The sequence below is a fragment of the Squalius cephalus genome, assembly GCF_949319135.1.
Source record: "Squalius cephalus genome assembly, chromosome: 8".
Taxonomy (NCBI): domain Eukaryota; kingdom Metazoa; phylum Chordata; class Actinopteri; order Cypriniformes; family Leuciscidae; genus Squalius; species Squalius cephalus.
The window spans coordinates 46,308,631-46,328,630 of NC_137129.1; the positions used below are offsets into that span (position 1 = coordinate 46,308,631).

At 42.0% G+C, this 20,000-nt stretch overlaps 2 protein-coding genes across 2 annotated transcripts in view; both read left to right on the forward strand.

Moving 5' to 3' along the window:
- LOC307163357 (Golgi phosphoprotein 3-like) overlaps positions 1-7,066 on the forward strand; it is a gene marked incomplete at its 5' end in the record, with an annotated part of 9,773 nt that extends 2,707 nt beyond the window's left edge. Inside the window, 3 exons of the mRNA XM_079879388.1 lie at positions 2,427-2,558; positions 4,542-4,656; positions 5,972-7,066. Coding sequence (XP_079735514.1) covers positions 2,427-2,558; positions 4,542-4,656; positions 5,972-6,405 — 681 coding nt within the window. The 3' untranslated portion in view covers positions 6,406-7,066. The remainder of the gene's footprint in view (positions 1-2,426; positions 2,559-4,541; positions 4,657-5,971) is intronic.
- Positions 7,067-10,772: 3,706 nt separating this feature from the next.
- The window catches only part of gpd1c (glycerol-3-phosphate dehydrogenase 1c), a 10,241-nt gene continuing 1,013 nt past the window's right edge, over positions 10,773-20,000 (forward strand). Inside the window, exons 1-6 of the mRNA XM_079879918.1 lie at positions 10,773-11,047; positions 15,545-15,722; positions 17,910-18,050; positions 18,429-18,567; positions 18,671-18,783; positions 18,993-19,226. Of these exons, the coding sequence (XP_079736044.1) occupies positions 11,007-11,047; positions 15,545-15,722; positions 17,910-18,050; positions 18,429-18,567; positions 18,671-18,783; positions 18,993-19,226 (846 nt within the window). The 5' untranslated portion in view covers positions 10,773-11,006. The remainder of the gene's footprint in view (positions 11,048-15,544; positions 15,723-17,909; positions 18,051-18,428; positions 18,568-18,670; positions 18,784-18,992; positions 19,227-20,000) is intronic.

Consider the following 20,000-nt stretch of genomic DNA (forward strand, 5'->3'; position numbering starts at 1 on the left):
ACAACGAAAAAACATCAATAATACATAAAACTATAATAATAATACAATTCTTTGAAAATTAAGTGATTTTTTTTAACTGTAAAGTGAGGAGCTCTGTCCTAGGTCTATAGTCACAATCTGACCACACCACACGCTACAAAAAATATAACTGCTAAAACTGCCAAATAATGCAAAATCCTAACAAAAGCTCTCGTCTATACAGGCTGTATATTCTTCTTTACTTTCAAAAGCTATGGGTTAACTTTTGTCCAGCCGATCTAGGCGTTTTAAAACAAACACACAAAAACCCCAAATAGCCTTAAAAACAATCCTAATAATAATAGGCTGTATAGTAGGATGGCCTATAGGTTTATTTTCGTTTTGTTACATTATTTAGGCTATTTTCAAACGCGTCAAGTGTACAAATAAAAACAAAAACATAAGAAAACACGATCTATCGAGTCAGCATAATAAAGCCGTTAGTTATGGTGCGTTCACACCGGACGCGAATAGCACGTCAGGCGCGAGTGATTTCAATGTCAATGCAAAGACGCGCGTAAAAAATTCCTGCGGCGCGAATGAGGCGTAGAGCGCGGGCAGATCTGCAGGCCTAGTCCACCTTTTTTATGTTGTGGGCCAAAAACACTAACATGTCCACATTCTTGGGTAAAAGACGGCTCCTCGACTTGTTAACAATAAATCCTGCTTTGGAAAATATGCGCTCTGCAGGAGTGGAGGTTGCAGGGATGCAGAGCACGCGTTTGGCTGCCCGAGCAATATCTCTCCTCATTATTTAGCTATCCTCATAGCTTGCACTCCACAGTCTTGTCGTCTTTTTTTGTAAAATGCAGCCAGACAAAAGATTTAGATTTCTTGGACATTTTGTCGACTAAAGCCAAGTAGCGTTCTAACTGAATGAATACAGCAAAACTACCCATAGCTATTCCTCACTGAGCGCGAAGCAGCAGTGCAGCCAGCCACAGGTGCGGTTCACGAGTGTTCTACGACGTGCGCTAAACTGTGGCTGTTACAAAATTTAAAGTTGCATTTAAAGTTGGGGATAAAACATAGGCTAATTATATTTAGAATACAGTAATATATAACTGCTTATAAAGGAATAAATATCAAGGAGTAAATCAATGAAAATTTCTTTATTGGTGAAAAAAATAAATAAATATGCAACTGGTCGACCAATGAGAATGTCAGTCGACCAAGACGGCATCGACCGATTAGTCGACTAAACGACTAAATTTGACAGCCCTAACACACACACACACACACACACACACACACACACAGTAGAAACAGTATTGGTGGTGTTAAATAATTCTGCAGTTATTCTGGAATGATCAGGTTGAGCCGGTTGAGCGTCTCTCATTCAGGCTGAAGGGGTTTGAGAAGTCGAGCTGCTGTGTTTGAGCAGAGAACACACAATAACACACTTACACAATAACACAATAACACACTTACACAATAACACAATAACACAATAACACTACGCAAGAGTGACCGTGTGGAGATTTACACACAGTGAAAGACTATAGAATGAACATATAGATATTCAGACAGAAAGACTGACGTCCTTCCAAACGTCCTCAGAACCTGTGCGGCGGGAGCTTCACGGAGTGTGTTCACACACACACACACACACACACACACACACACACACACACACACACACACACACACACACACACTTAGAATTTAGAGTGTGACTTTATTACACCTGTGTGTGTAACGATAGACAGACACTGTTTCTGCTGAACTGAGGCGTGTCTCTGTGTCTATTCTTCTGTAAGCCTCTGAGCAAACTCTCCTCTTACTTACTGAATATTAAACTTCCTGTGTGTGTGTGTGTGTGTGTGTGTGTGTGTGTGTGTGTGTGTGTGTGTGTGTGTGTGTGTGTGTGTGTGTGTGTGTGTGTGTGTGTGTGTGTGTGTGTGTGTGTGTGTGTGTGTGTGTGTGTGTTGCCAGATCTCATGCTGGAATCCCTTCAGATTATGAGTGATTACGCTGATGAGAAACACTCTTTTATTAGTTCATCTGACAGATGCTCAAATGTCTGTTTCGTGTCCATGTTCAGTTCTGTCAGAAACACGTGATCCTGCAGTTCGGTGTCTTCCTTTAATCATTTACTGTTTTATCGGGCGAATAACTACATGGTTTTTGTTCTTATTTGCAGAAACTGCTTGTGTTAGAATGTTGCAGCTGCTTCATGTTGTTATGAGCTTTATTTACACACTAACAGTGGCTGCTTTAACTAACTGAACGTGGAAAAGCTAGTGAAGAACACCAAGCTCAGATCAGATCAGTTCTCTCTCTGTAGGCTTCATAACTTCTGACGAATTTCGTGTAATATTTAGTTGTGTTTATCTGTGTTGTTGATCTGTGTGTGTGTGTGTGTGTGTGTGTGTGTGTGTGTGTGTGTGTGTGTGTCGTGCGCGCAGGGCTACACGTCCTTCTGGAACGACAGCATCTCGTCGGGTCTGCGCGGGTGTATTCTGGTGGAGCTGACGCTACGAGGACGAGTTCATCTGGAGCCTCCGAGCTCGCGCCGCAGGAAACTGCTGGACCGCCGGGTGAGCGCACACACACACTGATGCATTCTGGGGGCTAACACGATTAGCACATTGCTAGCATGATGCTAACATGATTAGCATTTTGCAGTCATAATTTTAACGAAATGCTAACAAGATTAATATGCTGTTAGCATGATTCTAACATAATTAGCATGTTGTGAGCATGATGCTAACATGATTAGCATTTTGTAGTCATGCTTTTAACGAAATGTTAACAAGATTAATATGCTGTTAGCATGATTCTAACATAATTAGCATGTTGTGAGCATGATGTTAACATGATTAGCATGTTGCTAGCGTAATGCTAACACGATTGGCATGCTGCTAGCCTGATGCTAACACGATTAGCATATTACTAGCATGATACTAACACGATTAACATTTTGTTAGCATGATGGTAACATAATTAACATGTTCCTAGCATGATGCTAACACAATTAGCATGTTTTTAGCAAGATAACACGATTTGCATGTTGTTAGCAAGATAACAAAATAAGCACGTTGTTAGCATGATGCTAACACGGTTACCATGTTGCTAGCATGATGCTAGCTCATTCTGACTTGTTTTAACCCTAAGCTAATTGATATTAGCATGTAGCGATTCACTGTTACAATGTTGAAAACAGTTCTCAGGATTCATTGATGAATAGAAAGTTCAAAAGAACCACATTTATTGGCATCTGAATGCTCAGTGTTCAGCAGAAACACGGATGCAAATGTTCCTGTGCTTGAACACACACGTGAACACACCTAACCTCTGAATGCGAACGGGTGTGTGTGTGAGGATTCCTCATGTAATGAGTGATGATCCGGACCTGCTCGACCGGCTCGTTCACACCCAGAAAGCCTGAGATCTCTCGGCCCATGATTAAACACTTTCATATTTCCTTGTTTACTTTAGATTATATGAGACTACAGCATTACTCATAAATTTCATTTCAGACACTTTAACACTTCCTTATTTAATCTTCTGAAAACCTGCCATGAAATTAAAGCGGATATTAGTTTGTCAAAACACGTGTGATGAATGAACCGGTCACTCAGGAATCACCCGTGTGTATTTATTTATTAAAAGATGAAGAAGTGCCAGTGTGTGGTAATAATGGTTATTGAAATATCCTGATTTAGATGATGTGAGAATACAGTTTTACACGGTAAATTTCATTCGTGGCCATTTTTAAAAATGGCAAAATTCTAGATTTTCTATCAAATATATAATTGCTAAATATTTTGATTGCCATTTTATAAAAAAACAAATAAAGTAACTCTACATCCTTTAATTTATTTATTAACGTTTTATTATTATTATTTATTGTAATGAGACATGAAAATAGCTTTTGTTGTTGATATGGGGATCAATAATAAATATTAAATAAATAAATAAATTCCCCAGCTGGAGTGCCTTTGATCTCCACCAGAGGGCGCTCCTCCACAGCCACAGCAACATGGACTACGTTTCCCAGAACGCACTGTCCAGACTCATCATACCTGATTGCTGTCAGCTGTGTGTGTGTGTGTGTGTGTGTGTGTGTGTGTGTGTCATAACTGCTCCTCCTGACCCTGTTTGCCTCATTTATGGGAGAAATTAAGCTTTTCAAAGCTTCAAATCAATTGAACTAATTGCTTTGCGAAGTGCTTCACTGATTGGAGGCGTTTGAGACTCCTCTCGCTGGCGACCCCTGCTGGACAGAGCAGAGATCTGATTGCTGCCAGCTGTGTGTGTGTGTGTGTGTGTGTGTGTGTGTGTGTGTGTGTGTGTGTGTTCGACGCGTTTGAGACTCCTCTCGCTGGCGACCCCTGCTGGACAGAGCAGAGTAACTGCAACAAGAACACAAGCCAAACATGCAGAAAAACAGCTTTTATAAACACATTGCTGATGCTTTATTGAACGTTTACTGAAGTTACGTGAGTTTTTCAGACACAAGCACATTAACTGCATGTTTTGATGTGTGGTGTGTGTGGTGTGTGTGGTGTGTTGCGCAGGTGTTGTTCAAGTCGGCGGCTCCCACCGGTGATGTTCTGCTGGATGAAGCTCTGAAACACATCAAGAACACAGAACCACCGGAGGACGTGGCCAGCTGGATCGAGCTGCTCACAGGTCAGACACACACACACACACACACACACACACACACACACACTCACACTCACTCACACCACACTAATGGCGCCCCTGTGAGGCCTGAGGTCACTAGGGTTGGAACAGAACCTTAAAGTCATCTTTAGACAAGGCAGACATTTTTTTATTTATTTTATATCTTGTTTTCCAGTACAAGCATCTTCATCTGTGTTTGTGTGTGTGTGTGTGTGTGTGTGGGGTCTTATACCTGAATGCACACACACTCATGGGGACTCGTGTCACTGTGGACCTAAAGTGAAGAAACAAGCTTATAAATCATGCAGAATGAGTGTGTGTGTGTGTGTGTGTGTGTGTGTGTGTGTGTGTGATGAGTAGGTTTAGGGGTCGGGTTAGTGTGTGTGTGTGTGTGTGTGTGTGTGTGTGAGAGATGAGTAGGTTTAGGGGTCGGGTTAGTGTGTGTGTGTGTGTGTGTGTGTGTGTGTGTGTGTGTGTGTGATGAGTAGGTTTAGGGGTCGGGTTAGTGTGTGTGTGTGTGTGTGAGATGGGTAGGTTTAGGGGTCGGGTGTGTGAGTGTGTGTGAGTGTGTGTGAGTGTGTGTGAGTGTGTGTGTGTGTGTGTGTGTGTGTGTGTGTGTGTGTGTGTGTGTGTGAGATGGGTAGGTTTAGGGGTCGGGTTAGTGTGTGTGTGTGTGTGTGTGTGTGTGTGTGTGTGATGAGTAGGTTTAGGGGTTGGGTTAGTGTGTGTGTGTGTGTGTGTGTGTGTGAGATGGGTAGGTTTAGGGGTTGGGTTAGTGTGTGTGTGTGTGTGTGTGAGATGAGTAGGTTTAGGGGTTGGGTTAGTGTGTGTGTGTGTGATGAGTAGGTTTAGGGGTCGGGTGTGTGTGTGTGTGTGTGTGAGATGGGTAGGTTTAGGGGTTGGGTTAGTGTGTGTGTGTGTGTGAGATGGGTAGGTTTAGGGGTTGGGTTAGTGTGTGTGTGTGTGTGTGATGGGTAGGTTTAGGGGTTGGGTTAGTGTGTGTGTGTGTGTGTGTGATGGGTAGGTTTAGGGGTTGGGTTAGTGTGTGTGTGTGTGTGTGTGTGTGTGTGAGATGGGTAGGTTTAGGGGTTAGGGTTAGTGTGTGTGTGTGAGATGGGTAGGTTTAGGGGTCGGGTGTGTGTGTGTGTGAGAGTGATGAGTAGGTTTAGTGTAAGTGGATAGAAAATACAGTTTGTACAGTATAAAAATCATTACATCTATGGAATGTCTCCATTTAGATAGCGAAGTAATCATGTGTGTGTGTGTGTGTGTCTCCTGTGTGGTGTGTGTGTGTGTCTCCTGTGTGGTGTGTGTTCAGGCGAGACCTGGAACCCAATGAAAATGCACTATCAGATGCGTAACGTGCGCGAGCGTCTGGCGAAGAGTCTGGTGGAGAAGGGCGTGCTGACGACGGAGAAGCAGAACTTCCTGGTGTTCGACATGACCACACACCCGCTCACGGACGGCGCGCAGAAGCAGCGGCTCGTTCAGCGCCTGCAGGACACGCTTCTGGAGCGCTGGACCAACGACCCGCTGCGCATGAGCCGCCGGGCGCTAGCGCTGGTTCTGCTAGCGCACGTGTCCGACGTGCTGGAGAACGCCCTGTCCTCGCTGCCCGACGAGCGCTACGAGCTAGCATGCACGCGCTCGCGGAGCCTGATCGAGGCCGAGCCGGAGACGGTGAGCGCTAGGGTCACGACCCCGGCCGAGGAGATGATCTGGGCCATTCTGGCCGCGTTCAACAAGTCCTGAGAACTGAAGCGTCACAGCCTTCAGTGTCTCTCGTGAACCCAACACTGAAGTGAGTCGCGGTCATTGCACACTGAGTCCGCAGTTTTCGAGAATTTCGATCTCAGTGTGCAATGACCTTTAAACTGCAGTTCATGGACTGGCCACCGGCTGCAGAAGAGAGTCAGTCCCATAGACACGCATGTTAAAATGCCCAACTCTACAGCAGAGATAAACATGTTTACAGTCTGGAGCAAAAACTGGTTTTGGTCTATAAAGCTGATTTAGCCCTTCATGACGACTGTGAGGGGGGGAATATTTTTATAACTCATCCATTTAAATTATATTAAGCCTTAAAGTTCTGCATAATTAAGGGCGTGGCCACTTGAGTGACAGGTGGATTGCCGCTGATGTCACTGCTAGCGTTTGTCTGCTGTGTGTTAGCATCACGTCACCTCAGCTAATCCGCATCACCGCACATTTTCGTTTATCCGGGAGTGACACTGCCAAGATGGCGACGGCTGGCTCCGCCCACTTTAAAAAACGCTCTTCGTAACCCACGGGTGACGTCACGCACAATACGGCCATGTTTATTCACAGTCTATGGCCGAAACTCGAGCTCGTGCAGCAGCTCCTGACAGTCACTGCATATATATATATATATTACACAGAGTATATATTATACAGAGTAAAAAAAAAAAAAAAATTACTAAAACTTTTAATATAAAATTAATAATAATATAATGGTATGTTAATGACACTGGTAACACTTTACAATGAGGTTTTTTTTTGTTTACATAATTTAATGTAACTAATTTAATAATGATCAATACTTGTGATTAATGTCAATCTCATGATGTACGAATACATGTTTAATATCAGAAGTGTGTAAATATTAGTTTGTACACTGTGAGCAGAACGAGCTCGAGCCTGAACCCTGTCTAGGGCGAGTGTGCTTCATGTGGTAATATGTGTAACAATCTGTGACATCACTTCCTCATCGTGTGACATCACTTCCTCATCATGTGACATCACTTCCTCATCATGTGTTGCTGCATGTGACTCTCTTCCTCTCAGTGTGTGTCAATGGCTACGTCCTAAATCACACACTCTGAGTCGGTGCTTATTTTGAATACTTATTTTGAGTGTGTGTATGAGTGTAATCTCGATGTACTACATCCGCCATGATGTCATTATCATGTGACCTTCCGTCGCTCTCTCATCAGTCCTGTGAAACACAGACGTCACATGATCTGATCACGCATTTAGTCAATTATACTAGTAACTTCATTTTAAATGCCTTTATTTAGTAGTTTTTCTTTGCAGTTTGTCTCTGAACCCGACAGGTGTGTGTGTGTGAGTGTGTGTGTGTGTGGAGAGGATGTCAGGAATCTTCCCACAGATACATGTTCTGGTCTAGTGATGTCACTTCCTGTCTCTCAGGAACATCTTGTTGGTGTTTTATGAATTATTATTTCTCGTCATCTGGTGAAAATCGGGACAAATGCGGGAACAGGCAAAAAGATATTTGTAAATAAATGTTAATACATTAGAATTGTTAGTGCATAGAATTGAATATGATTAATAAAATTATTGCTGTTATTTTATTTGTGTTATTTTGGATGTTTATAATATGAATGATTTTTGATATTTCTGGGATGGATTCAGCATTTTACAGACGTTCGATGTTAATTTAGTGTAATCTTACATGAGACAACAGTGACAGCTCACACTTTCATCATTCATATTCAGTTATGATTCAGTTATGAGTCTGTTATGAGTCTGTTATGAGTCTGTTATGAGTCAGTTATGATTCTGTTATGAGTCTGTATGCTGTCAATCATGAATAACGAAGGGAAGAAGCTGTGGGGAAATAACTTGATTATTGAGAGTTATGAGATGAAGGACTGTATGGTCAATAGTTTAATATGTTTAATAAGCACAGAATGTGTTTCTCTTTAATCATGTGTGTGTATGCGTAATATTCAAATATAATAATAAATTATGGCTGTTTCTCTGTCAGTCCATTGATTGTTGAATTGAATAAAATGTTTTTTCATGTTTTTTTGTTCTTTTTTAAATATTATAATATACAGTGGTGGTCAAAATTGATGGCACCCCTGATAAATATGATAAAAAAATGTCTGTAAAAAATAAATCTGCATTGTTTATCCTTTTGATCTTTCCTTCAAAAAATTCGCAAAAATCTAACCTTTCATTGAAGTAAAAGAATTGAAAGTGTGGGGGGGGGGGGGGGGAATCACATTATAAAATAAATGTTTTTCTCCAAAACACGCTGGCCATAATTGTTGGCACCCTGTTATTAAATACTTTCTGCAACCTCCTTTTGCCAAGATACCAGCTCTGAGTCTTCTCCTATAATGCCTGATGGGTTTGGAGAACACCTGACCTGAGATCAGAGACCATTCCTCCATACAGAATCTCTCCAGATCCTTCAGGTTCCCAGATCCATGTTGGTGCTTCTCCTCTTCAGTTCAGCCCACTCATCAGGTCAGGGGACTGGGACGGTCATGGCAGAAGCTTCATTTTGTGCTCAGTTACACATTTTTGTGTTGATTTTGATGTTTGTTTTGGATCGTTGTCCTGAATGAAGATCCAACCACGGCCCATTATAAGATTTCTAGCAGAAGCCGTCAGGTTTAGATTTTTTATCTGTTGATATTTGCTAGAATCCACGATGCCATGTGTCTGAACAAGAAGTCCAGGACCTCCAGTAGAAAAATATGCCCACAACATTAAAGATCCAATGGTATATTAAATCGTACACATGGGGGACTCTTCATCCCTGTGTGCACCAAACCCATCTAGTGTGTTTGCTGCCAAAAAGCCCTTTTTTAGTCTCATCTGACCACAGATCCCTGTGCCGGTTGAAGATCCAGTCGTGTCTGACCACTGAATATGCTGGAGTTTGTTCTTGGAGGAGCGAGGAGGATTTTTCTTGAAGCCCTCCCAAACAACATGTGGGGATGTAGGGATTGTTTGATAATATTTTTTATGCTTTCTGACCCCCAAGACTCAACTAATCTCTGCAATTCTCCATCTGTGATCCTTGGAGAGTCTTTGGACACTCAAACTTTCCTCCTCACCGTGCATTAATACAATATAGACACACGTCCTCTTCCTGGCAGATTCATAACATCTTTAGTTGGTTATAACTTCTTAATTATTGCCCTGATGGTCAAAATGGGGATTTTCAATTCTTTAGATATTTTCTTACAGCCACTTTCTATTTTGTGATGCTCAACAATCTTTTGCTGCACATCAGAACTATATTCTGTGGTTTTACTCATTGTGATGATTAAGGGGATTTGGCCTTTGTGTTTCCTCATATTTAAACTCCTGTGAAACACAAAGTCATAGCTGGACAATTTCATGTTCCTAGTCACCCTGGTGTGCTAATAAAGGTAAATATTAATGGGAATATACTTCAGAGATATTTTTCTCATGAAAAATTCTAGGGGTGCCAACAATTATGGCCAGCGTGTTTTGGAGAAAAACATTTATTTTATAATGTGATTCCCCCCCCCCCCCCCCCCCCCCCCACTTTCAATTCTTTTACTTCAATGAAAGGTTAGATTTTTGTGAATTTTTTGAATGAAAGATCAAAAGGATAAACAATGCAGATTTATTTTTTACAGCCATTTTTTATCATATTTATCAGGGGTGCCATCAATTTTGACCACCACTGTATATTATAAATATATATTATGTTTTTTTATTCTATATTATGTTGCTATATGTTATAAATTCTGTTTTATATTGTTTTGCATTGTATTGTTTTATATATTATATTAATTGCAGTATATTATTCTATATTATGTTGTTTTGCTTGCTTTACTCATCTTGCTGAATGTTCCTGCAGGATCATCTCTGGGGTCAAAGGTCATATGTTATAAAATGTGCTTATTATCCCTTTGATCTCTGAACTTTTATCAGGGCAGCAGAAATGCTCGATAGATTGTGTAAATATACGAAGTAGAGCATTATTTAGTCCTGGTATGAAGCTGTTCATGCAGAAGCGAAAGCGTTCATCGCTCAGCTTCTACATTATAGAGATGTCAGCAGAACCACATGATCACATGATGGACACTCATATGAGCTATAATCATATTTCTCAGGCCCTTTCTGCACTCCAACGTTTTCATTAAGACAGATAACATCATGTCAGTTAAGCTGATCTGAAAATCCAAGCACTTTAAAACATGCATCACATTATTTCCATTTAGTTATTAAGTATTGGTGTGAGTATCACACACATTATCTGATACACAGAGAGAAGGAATTCAGAGATAGAGACAAATCCAGACCTGTAGAACCCAACCTTACATACACACACTCTCTCTCTCTCTCTCTCTCTCTCTCTCTCTCTCTCTCTCTCTCTCTGTCTCACACACACTCTCTCTCTCTCTCTCTCTCTCTCTCTCTCACACACACTCTCTCTCTCACACACACACACACACACTCTCTCTCTCTCTCTCTCTCTCACACACACACTCACTCTCTCTCTCTCTCTCTCTCTCTCTCTCTCTTTAACGGGTGTGTCAGGAAGTTAAACTTCACTCTCTCACTGACTGCTCAGCTCAACAGACAACAACAACAACACAATGCCTGGAAAGAAAGTTTGTATCATTGGCTCTGGAAACTGGTGAGTTCCCTCTAATATATAATTATGATGATGATGATCCTGTAGAAGCTGTTTGCGGTGACTGACGCAGTGAACGCTGTACGCGACGCGACGCCAGACTGGTTTAATTTTCACCGGCGTCTGTTGCGTTTCCACATGTGTGTGTTTGTATGCGCGCGCACATGTTTGTATAGGCTATACATGATGTGTGTGTGTGTGTGTGTGTGTGTGTGTGTACATACATGTCTACATATGTATGTCGTATGTGTGTGTTCGCTCTTGCGAAAACTACTGTGGTGTTACCGTAGGCTACTCTGATGTTCATTGATACCGTGAATCTTGAATATATCACTGATTGCCATATTGGTAATTTACCGCGTTACTTTCTAAAAATACGACGGTTCCCCTCACATTCCTGCTAACAAAAATACGTTTGCTAACGTTCCAATTAAGTTATGAAAACGTTATTTCTAAACGTTCTAAGACATCCAGGTTTTTTTTGACGTTTTTAAGGGAACATTCCATTTTATATCATTCTTCAAACGTTATGGGAACGTTACTTTTGAATGTTCTCTGAACGTTATGAAACATTTAAAAAACGTTAGACGAACTATAAGGTTTTAGAAAAACGGTATGTATAATTGTTTTGTTCTACCGTTTAGAAAACATTATTAAAGACCAGATACTCTGAATGAACGTTCTATCAACGTTACTGGAAGGACGTTTGTTAATAACCTTGAGAGAACGTTTCCTGTTCTCTGGGTATGTTTCACTGATAATGACTTTCTGAAACATTTTAGTTGGATGTTCGTTCATTTTTTTTAAATGTTACTTGTTTCAGAACGTTCAGAGAACAACGTTCAGAGAACATTCAAAAGTATCGTTCCATAATGATTGAAGAATGATAAAATGGAATGTTCCCTTAAAAACATTAATAAACTGGATGTCTTAGAACGTTCAGGGAACATTCAGAAATAATGTTTTCATAGCTTAATTGGGTAACGTCACTCGTGGTACTTGGTTAATACCTGGTTAGTGATGTGTTTGTGTGTGTGTGTCGTTGGTTAGTGATGTGTGTGTGTGTGTGTGTGTGTGTGTGTCGTTGGTTAGTGATGTGTGTGTGTTGTTGTTGTTTAGTGATGTGTTTTGTGTGTGTTTTTGTTGTTTGTGTGTGTGTGTGTCATTGGTTGGTTGTGTGTGTGTGTGTGTGTGTCGTTGGTTAGTGATGTGTGTGTTGTTGTTGGTTAGTGATGTGTTTGTGTGGTGTGTGTGTGTGTGTGTGTGTGTGTGTGTGTGTTGTTGTTGGTTAGTGATGTGTTTGTTGGTTAGTGATGTGTTTGCTGGTTAGTGATGTGTGTGTGTGTGTGTGTGTGTGTGTGTGTGTGTGTGTGTGTGTGTGTGTGTGTGTGTGTGTGTGTTGTTGTTGGTTAGTGATGTGTTTGTGTGTGTTGGTTAGTGGTGTGTGTGTGTGTGTGTCGTTGGTTAGTGATGTGTGTGTGTGTGTTGTTGTTGGTTAGTGGTGTGTGTGTTGTTGTTGGTTAGTGATGTGTGTGTGTGTCAAGTCAAGTCAAGTCAACTTTATTTATATAGCACTTTTCACAATACAGATTGTATCAAAGCAGCTTCACAGTATTAAATAAAATAGTATATCAGTGTTTGTTCTAGTGTAAAACGGCCACGTTTGGTAATGCTGATCAATAGTATTGTTGATTGATTAATTAAATTAAGTATCCCCAACTGAGCAAGCCAAAGGCAACAGTGGCAAGGAACCGAAAAACTCCATCAGGACCTAATGGAGAAAAAAAAACCTTGGGAGAACCCAGGCTCAGTCGGGGGCCAGTTCTCCTCTGGCGTTTATGAACTAGAGGTCGGATTTAAATGTAAGATTAAAAGTATTATATGAATGCCTGGCTGAAGAGATGCGTCTTTAATCTAGTTTTAAACTGGGAGAGCGAGTCTGAGCAACGAACAGTATCAGGAAGACTATTCCAGAGTTTTGGAGCTAAATGTGAAAATGCTCTCCCTCCTTTGGTGGATCTGGATATCCTAGGTATGACCAAAAGCCTCGAATTTAGTGATCTTAAAGAGCGTGATGGATTATAGGGCGATAGAAGATCGGTTAAATAGACTGGAGCTAAGCCGTTTAGGGCTTTATAAGTCAGTAGCAATACCTTATAATTAATACGTGACTTTATAGGTAACCAATGTAGTGATGATAAAATTGGTGTTATATGGTCAAATTTTCTTGATCTAGTAAGAACTCTAGCGGCGGCATTTTGGACTAACTGTATCTTGTTTATTGAGGATGCAGGACAACCGGCTAATAACGCATTACAGTAATCTAGTCTCGAGGTCATGAACGCATGAACTAACTTTTCTGCATCAGAAACTGATAGCATGTTACGTAGCTTAGCAATGTTTCTAAGGTGGAAAAAGGCTGTTCTTGTAACATATGAAATATGATTTTCAAAAGACAGGTTGCAGTCTAGTATAACACCCAGGTCTTTTACTGTAGAGGATGAAGTAACAGGACATCCTACTATGTTAAAGTTGTATTGTGAGAGGTTTTGTGGGTGGTTTTTTGAACCGATAAGTATTACCTCTGTCTTGTCTGGATTTAATAAAAGAAAATTGCGCGTCATCCAATCTTTTATATCTTTAACACACTCTGTCAATTTGGATAATTTAGCGTTTTCATCCGGCCGTGATGAAATATATATTTGAGTGTCATCAGCATAACAATGGAAACTAATTCCATGTTTCCTTATAATATTTCCAAGTGGGAGCATAGCCTATATATTGAGAATAATAGAGGGCCTAAGACAGATCCCTGCGCCACTCCATAGTTTACTGGAGTTATGATCGATTTTTCTCCATTTAAATAGACAAAATGGTATCGGTCAGATAGGTATGATCTGAACCAGCTTAATGCTTGTCCTTGAACACTAAGAGTATTGTGTGATCTATAGTATCGAACGCAGCACTAAGATCAAGTAAAACTAGTATTGAGATACAGCCTTGGTCAGAAGCTAAGAGTAAATCATTTGTGATTTTAACGAGCGCAGTTTCAGTGCTATGGTGCGGCCTGAATCCAGACTGAAACTTTTCATAGATGTCATTTTCTTGTAAGAAAGAGCCCAGTTGAGCGGACACCACTTTTTCTATTATTTTAGACATAAAAGGAAGATTTGAAATGGGTCTATAATTTGCTAGGTTATTTGGGTCTAATTGTGGTTTCTTAATGAGAGGTTTTATAACTGAGGATTGAACGTTTACAATTGTGGTTCTGATGTTTTCTATTTTCTCAGTGAAAAAATTCATGAAATCATTACTACTAAACTGTAACGGAATATTTTGTTTAGGTGACGCTTGTTTATTTGTTAGTCTAGCCACGGTGTTAAATAAAAACCTAGGATTGTTATGGTTGTTTTCTATTAGATTGCGGAGGTGCTCAGCCCTGGCCGCTTTTAGGGCCTTTTTATAACGTGACGCACTGTCTTTCCAAGCGATTCTAAAAACCTCTAGATTAGTTTGTTTCCATTTACGCTCTAAATTACGGGTTTCTCTCTTTAGAACACGCGTAGTATTGTTGTACCATGGTGCTTTAATTTTCTCTCTGACCTTTTTTAGTCTAATAGGTGCAACAATATCCAGTGTTCCAGAGAGAATGGTGCTCATAGTGCTAGTTAGTTCTTCAAGTTCATCTGTTTGTTTGGGTTCACTGAGCAGCTGAGACAGATCCGATAAGCAATTTGAAAAATTATCTATGGTGGATGGAAGGATTGTTCTGCCTAATCGATAACGCGGCGCAGCATGACATATTACAGGAGTACGTAATATGCAAGTTACCATGTAATGGTCAGTGACATCATCACTTTGTGGAATGATATCTATATCGTTTGGATCGGTTCCATATGATATAATTAAATCGAGTGTATGATTAAAACGATGAGTTGGTCCGGTAACGGTTTGCTTAACCCCAAAGGAGTTTAATAAATCTATAAACGCAGCCCCTAACGCATCATTTTGATTATCTACGTGTATGTTAAAATCTCCAACAATTAATGCTTTATCGACATTGTGTGTGTGTGTGTTGTTGTTGGTTAGTGATGTGTTTGTGTGTGTGTGTGTCGTTGGTTAGTGATGTGTGTGTGTGTGTGTTGTTGTTGGTTAGTGATGTGTTTGTGTGTGTTGGTTAGTGATGTGTGTGTGTGTGTGTGTGTGTGTGTGTGTCTCGTTGGTTAGTGATGTGTGTGTGTTGTTGTTGGTTAGTGATGTGTGTGTGTGTGTGTGTGTGTGTGTGTTGTTGTTGGTTAGTGATGTGTTTGTGTGTGTTGTTTAGTGATGTGTTTTGTGTGTGTTCTTGTGTTTGTGTGTGTTGTTTAGTGATGTGTTTTGTGTGTGTTCTTGTGTTTGTGTGTGTTGTTTAGTGATGTGTTTTGTGTGTGTTCTTGTGTTTGTGTGTGTTGTTTAGTGATGTGTTTTGTGTGTGTTCTTGTGTTTGTGTGTGTTGTGTAGGGGTTCTGCCATCGCGAAGATCATCGGGCACAATGTTAAAGCCTCAAACCGCTTCGACCCGATGGTGAACATGTGGGTTTATGAGGAGATGATTGATGGCCGTAAACTCACCGAGATCATCAACACCGACCACGAGAACGTCAAGTATCTGCCGGGACACAAGCTGCCCAAAAATGTGGTGTGTGTTTCTCTTCATGAGCTTTTACTCACTGTCCCACAGTACTTTGATTTTACACGTGGTAATTCACAGTATATACTGCGATATACACTATATTGCCAAGGCTTTTTTGGTGGAGGGGGGGTTATGGTGTGGGGTTGTTTGTTTCCATTTACGCTCTAAATTACGGGTTTCTCTCTTTAGAACACGCGTAGTATTGTTGTACCATGGTGCTTTAATTTTCTCTCTGACCTTTTTTAGTCTAATAGGTGCAACAATATCCAGTGTTCCAGAGAGAATGGTGCTCATAGTGCTAGTTAGTTCTTCAAGTTCATCTGTTTGTTTGGGTTCACTGAGCAGCTGAGACAGATCCGATAAGCAATTTGAAAAATTATCTATGGTGGATGGAAGGATTGTTCTGCCTAATCGATAACGCGGCGCAGCATGACATATTACAGGAGTACGTAATATGCAAGTTACCATGTAATGGTCAGTGACATCATCACTTTGTGGAATGATATCTATATCGTTTGGATCGGTTCCATATGATATAATTAAATCGAGTGTATGATTGTTTGGTGGGGGGGGTTATGGTGTGGGGTTGTTTGGTGAAGGGGGGTTATGGTGTGGGGTTGTTTGGTGGGGGGGGTTATGGTGTGGGGTTGTTTGGTGGGGGGGGTTATGGTGTGGGGTTGTTTGGTGGGGGGGGGGGTATGGTGTGGGGTTGTTTGGTGGAGGGGGGGTTATGGTGTGGGGTTGTTTGGTGGGGGGGGTTATGGTGTGGGGTTGTTTGGTGGAGGGGGGGTTATGGTGTGGGGTTGTTTGGTGGGGGGGTTATGGTGTGGGGTTGTTTGGTGGGGGGGGGGGTTATGGTGTGGGGTTGTTTGGTGGAGGGGGGGTTATGGTGTGGGGTTGTTTGGTGGAGGGGGGGTTATGGTGTGGGGTTGTTTGGTGGGGGGGGTTATGGTGTGGGGTTGTTTGGTGGGGGGGTTATGGTGTGGGGTTGTTTGGTGGGGGGGGTTATGGTGTGGGGTTGTTTGGTGGAGGGGGGGTTATGGTGTGGGGTTGTTTGGTGGGGGGGGTTATGGTGTGGGGTTGTTTGGTGGGGGGGGTTATGGTGTGGGGTTGTTTGGTGAAGGGGGGTTATGGTGTTTGGTGGGGGGGGTTATGGTGTGGGGTTGTTCTTCAGGGGTTCGCCTCTTAGTTCCAGGGAAAGGAACTCTTAATGCTTCAGCAAACCAAGACATTTTAGACAGTTTCATGCTCCAACTTTGTGGGAAGAGTCTGGGGATGCTCCTGTTCCAGCACGACTGCGCTCCAGTGCACAGAGCAGGACCATAAACACACGGATGAGGAGTCTGGTGTGGAGGAACTGGAGTCCTGCACAGAGTCCTGAGCTCATCCCGAGAGAACAGCTTTGGGATGAGTTAGAGCGAGACTGAGAGCTTCTCCTCCAACATCAGAGCCGGACCTCACTAATACGCTTCTAGAAGAATGATTCCCATAAACACACTCCTAAACCTTGAGGAAAGCCTTCCGTGAAGAGCTGAAGCTGTTATAGATGCAAACGGTGGAGCAACTCCATATTCAACCCTACGGATCAGGAATGGGATGTCATTGAAGTTCGTGTGCATGTAAAGAATTTGCGTCCCAAATTGTTTTGGCTATATAAGTGTATTGATCAGAAGAGCTGTGCTTGATGAGCCAGAGATGCTCACACACACTCACCCTGAGCTGTTATCAGCGAACCGACACACATTGATCAGAGATGCTCACACACACTCACACTGAGCTGTTAACAGCGAACCGACACACTGATCAGAGATGCTCACACACACTCACACTGAGCTGTTATCAGTGAACCGACACACACTGATCAGAGAGATGAACTTCGCTCAGATCACCTTTACACTCATCAGGCGTTACTGTGCGTTTCTCAACCAGACACCGATTAATAATGACTTTCAACACACATTTGGGTTCATGGGTAGAGATCATCCACTCAAGCAGACCATAATAACCAGGTCAAAGTTGAAGGAATGATAAAAGTAGTGTGGCAATAATTCAAGCTCTTGATGAGGAGCGTGTTGATCTCAGACCAGTGTGTGTTGTGAAGCGCTGATCTCAGACCAGTGTGTGTGTGTGTGTGTGTGTGTGTTGTTTCACAGGTTGCTGTTCCTGACGAGTGTGTGTGTGTGTGTTTCACAGGTTGCTGTTCCTGACGTCACTGAGGCCGCGAGAGGAGCCGACTTCCTGATCTTCGTCATTCCTCATCAGTTCATCGTGAAAATCTGTGACCAGATGAAACCTCACGTCAAACCCGGAGCCCTCGGGATCTCCCTCATTAAAGTACTCGTTAATCAGTCTCATCTCAGTGTTATTGCTGGACTATTACAGTTTTTGTATATTTTGAATCATAATATATGTATTATCAGTTAAGTATTTTCAGACATAATTACTCCTATTAGGTTTTGCATTTATATTCCATATTAAAGGCTACTTCATCGGGCTGATTTGTAGATCGTTGCTCTGTACTTTCATATTTCTCATATTTCTCATATTTCTCATTCATTTTTGGTCTCATTTTTTGGGGGGGTTAAACAAACATGCAACATTAAAACATTTGTTTGCACAGTATACACAGTTTCACAAAGTATCTAGTATGTAGTGCACTAGTCCGTTCCAGACTCATCTCGTGTGTGTGTGTGTGTGTGTGTGTGTGTGTAGGGTATCGACGAGGGTCCGGACGGTCTGACCCTGATCTCTGACATCATCAGGTCGAAGCTGGAGATCGAGGTCAGTGTGTTGATGGGCGCAAACATCGCCAGCGAAGTGGCCGAGGAGAAGTTCTGCGAGACGACCATCGGTGTGTGAGGAACCTGCAGAGTTTTTCTGATTCTGTGTGTGTGTGTGTTTCTGATTCTGTGTGTGTGTGTGTGTGTGTGTGTGTGTGTGTGTGTGTGTTTCAGGAGCCACTAATGAGTCCAACGGCAAGATCTTCAAAGAGCTTCTGCAGACGCCGAACTTCCGCATCACTGTGGTGAAGGAGAGCGACACGGTGGAGCTGTGCGGCGCTCTGAAGGTGCCTGAACACACACACAGCACAATCTGCACTGGCTTGTTTAAAAGTGTCCTTTCTAAATAATAAAAAAACATGGAATTTTAATCCCTCTCATTTTTTTTAATTCAACAAATGAACAATGAACTGATTCAATTAAAATGATTAATTTAAAATCAACATTTTGCAGATTGTGCATGTAAGTTTCTGAGCGTGTGTGTGTGTGTGTGCAGAACATCGTAGCGGTGGGCGCTGGGTTCTGTGACGGCCTGGGCTTCGGGGATAACACTAAAGCTGCAGTGATCAGACTGGGCCTGATGGAGATGGTGGCGTTCTCTAAACTCTTCTGCAAGAGCTCCGTCTCCTCCGCCGTGTTCCTGGAGAGCTGTGGAGTCGCGGACCTGATCACCACCTGCTACGGGGGACGCAACCGGCGCGTGGCCGAGGCCTTCGCTCGCTCGCAGAAGGTCAGACACCGACTCTCACATGATCACAGCCACACAAACACAGGATAAAGAAGGGACTGTGTTTCTTGCTATTCTGAGAAAATTCACAAAATTGCGAGAAGCAACTCAATTGCAAGATAACAGTCATAATTGCTAGATTTAAAAGAAATTAGGGATGCACCTGTTACATAAGCAGACACTGAGAGGAAGATGGCAGGTGAACAGTGAGTTTATTGAACAATAAAGGGGCAGACATAAGGTGAGCAGAGTAAGTGAGAGTCCAAAGGGTGATTACTGTAACAGCTGCTTCGTTGATTTCATAACGAGTTTTGGCGTGAGTTCTGTGTGATTGACAGCTTGGGCGACTGGAAAGGGATTGTTCTTTGATCGCTTTCTGTATATTAATCACAGTTTAAGTAAGATTATTTTCATCCTACTAAGAGAAACGACGTGAAGTTGATCGTTTAGTCACTGGCTTGATTTACTGATGCATAAACAGATTGAACGACTTTGAGAGAAAGATTCTCTGTCTGAACTTGAACAATTACACATCAGAAATTCACATAACCCACTGGTTCTCCAGAGGCTCGGATGAAGGAACTAAAAAATACTTTTGTGTTCATTTGTACATCCAAACACTGAGCAACTGCCATGATGTCTCTCGAGGAAAAACCAATATCGCGCTCGCGCCGCTCATTTTCTCATGGGCGGCCAAATTCTCTTTGTGGGCAAAGCAGAGAAAGGGGAGGTGACCTTTCACCTCATGACGACAGGGGAAGATTTCTAGATTGGCCC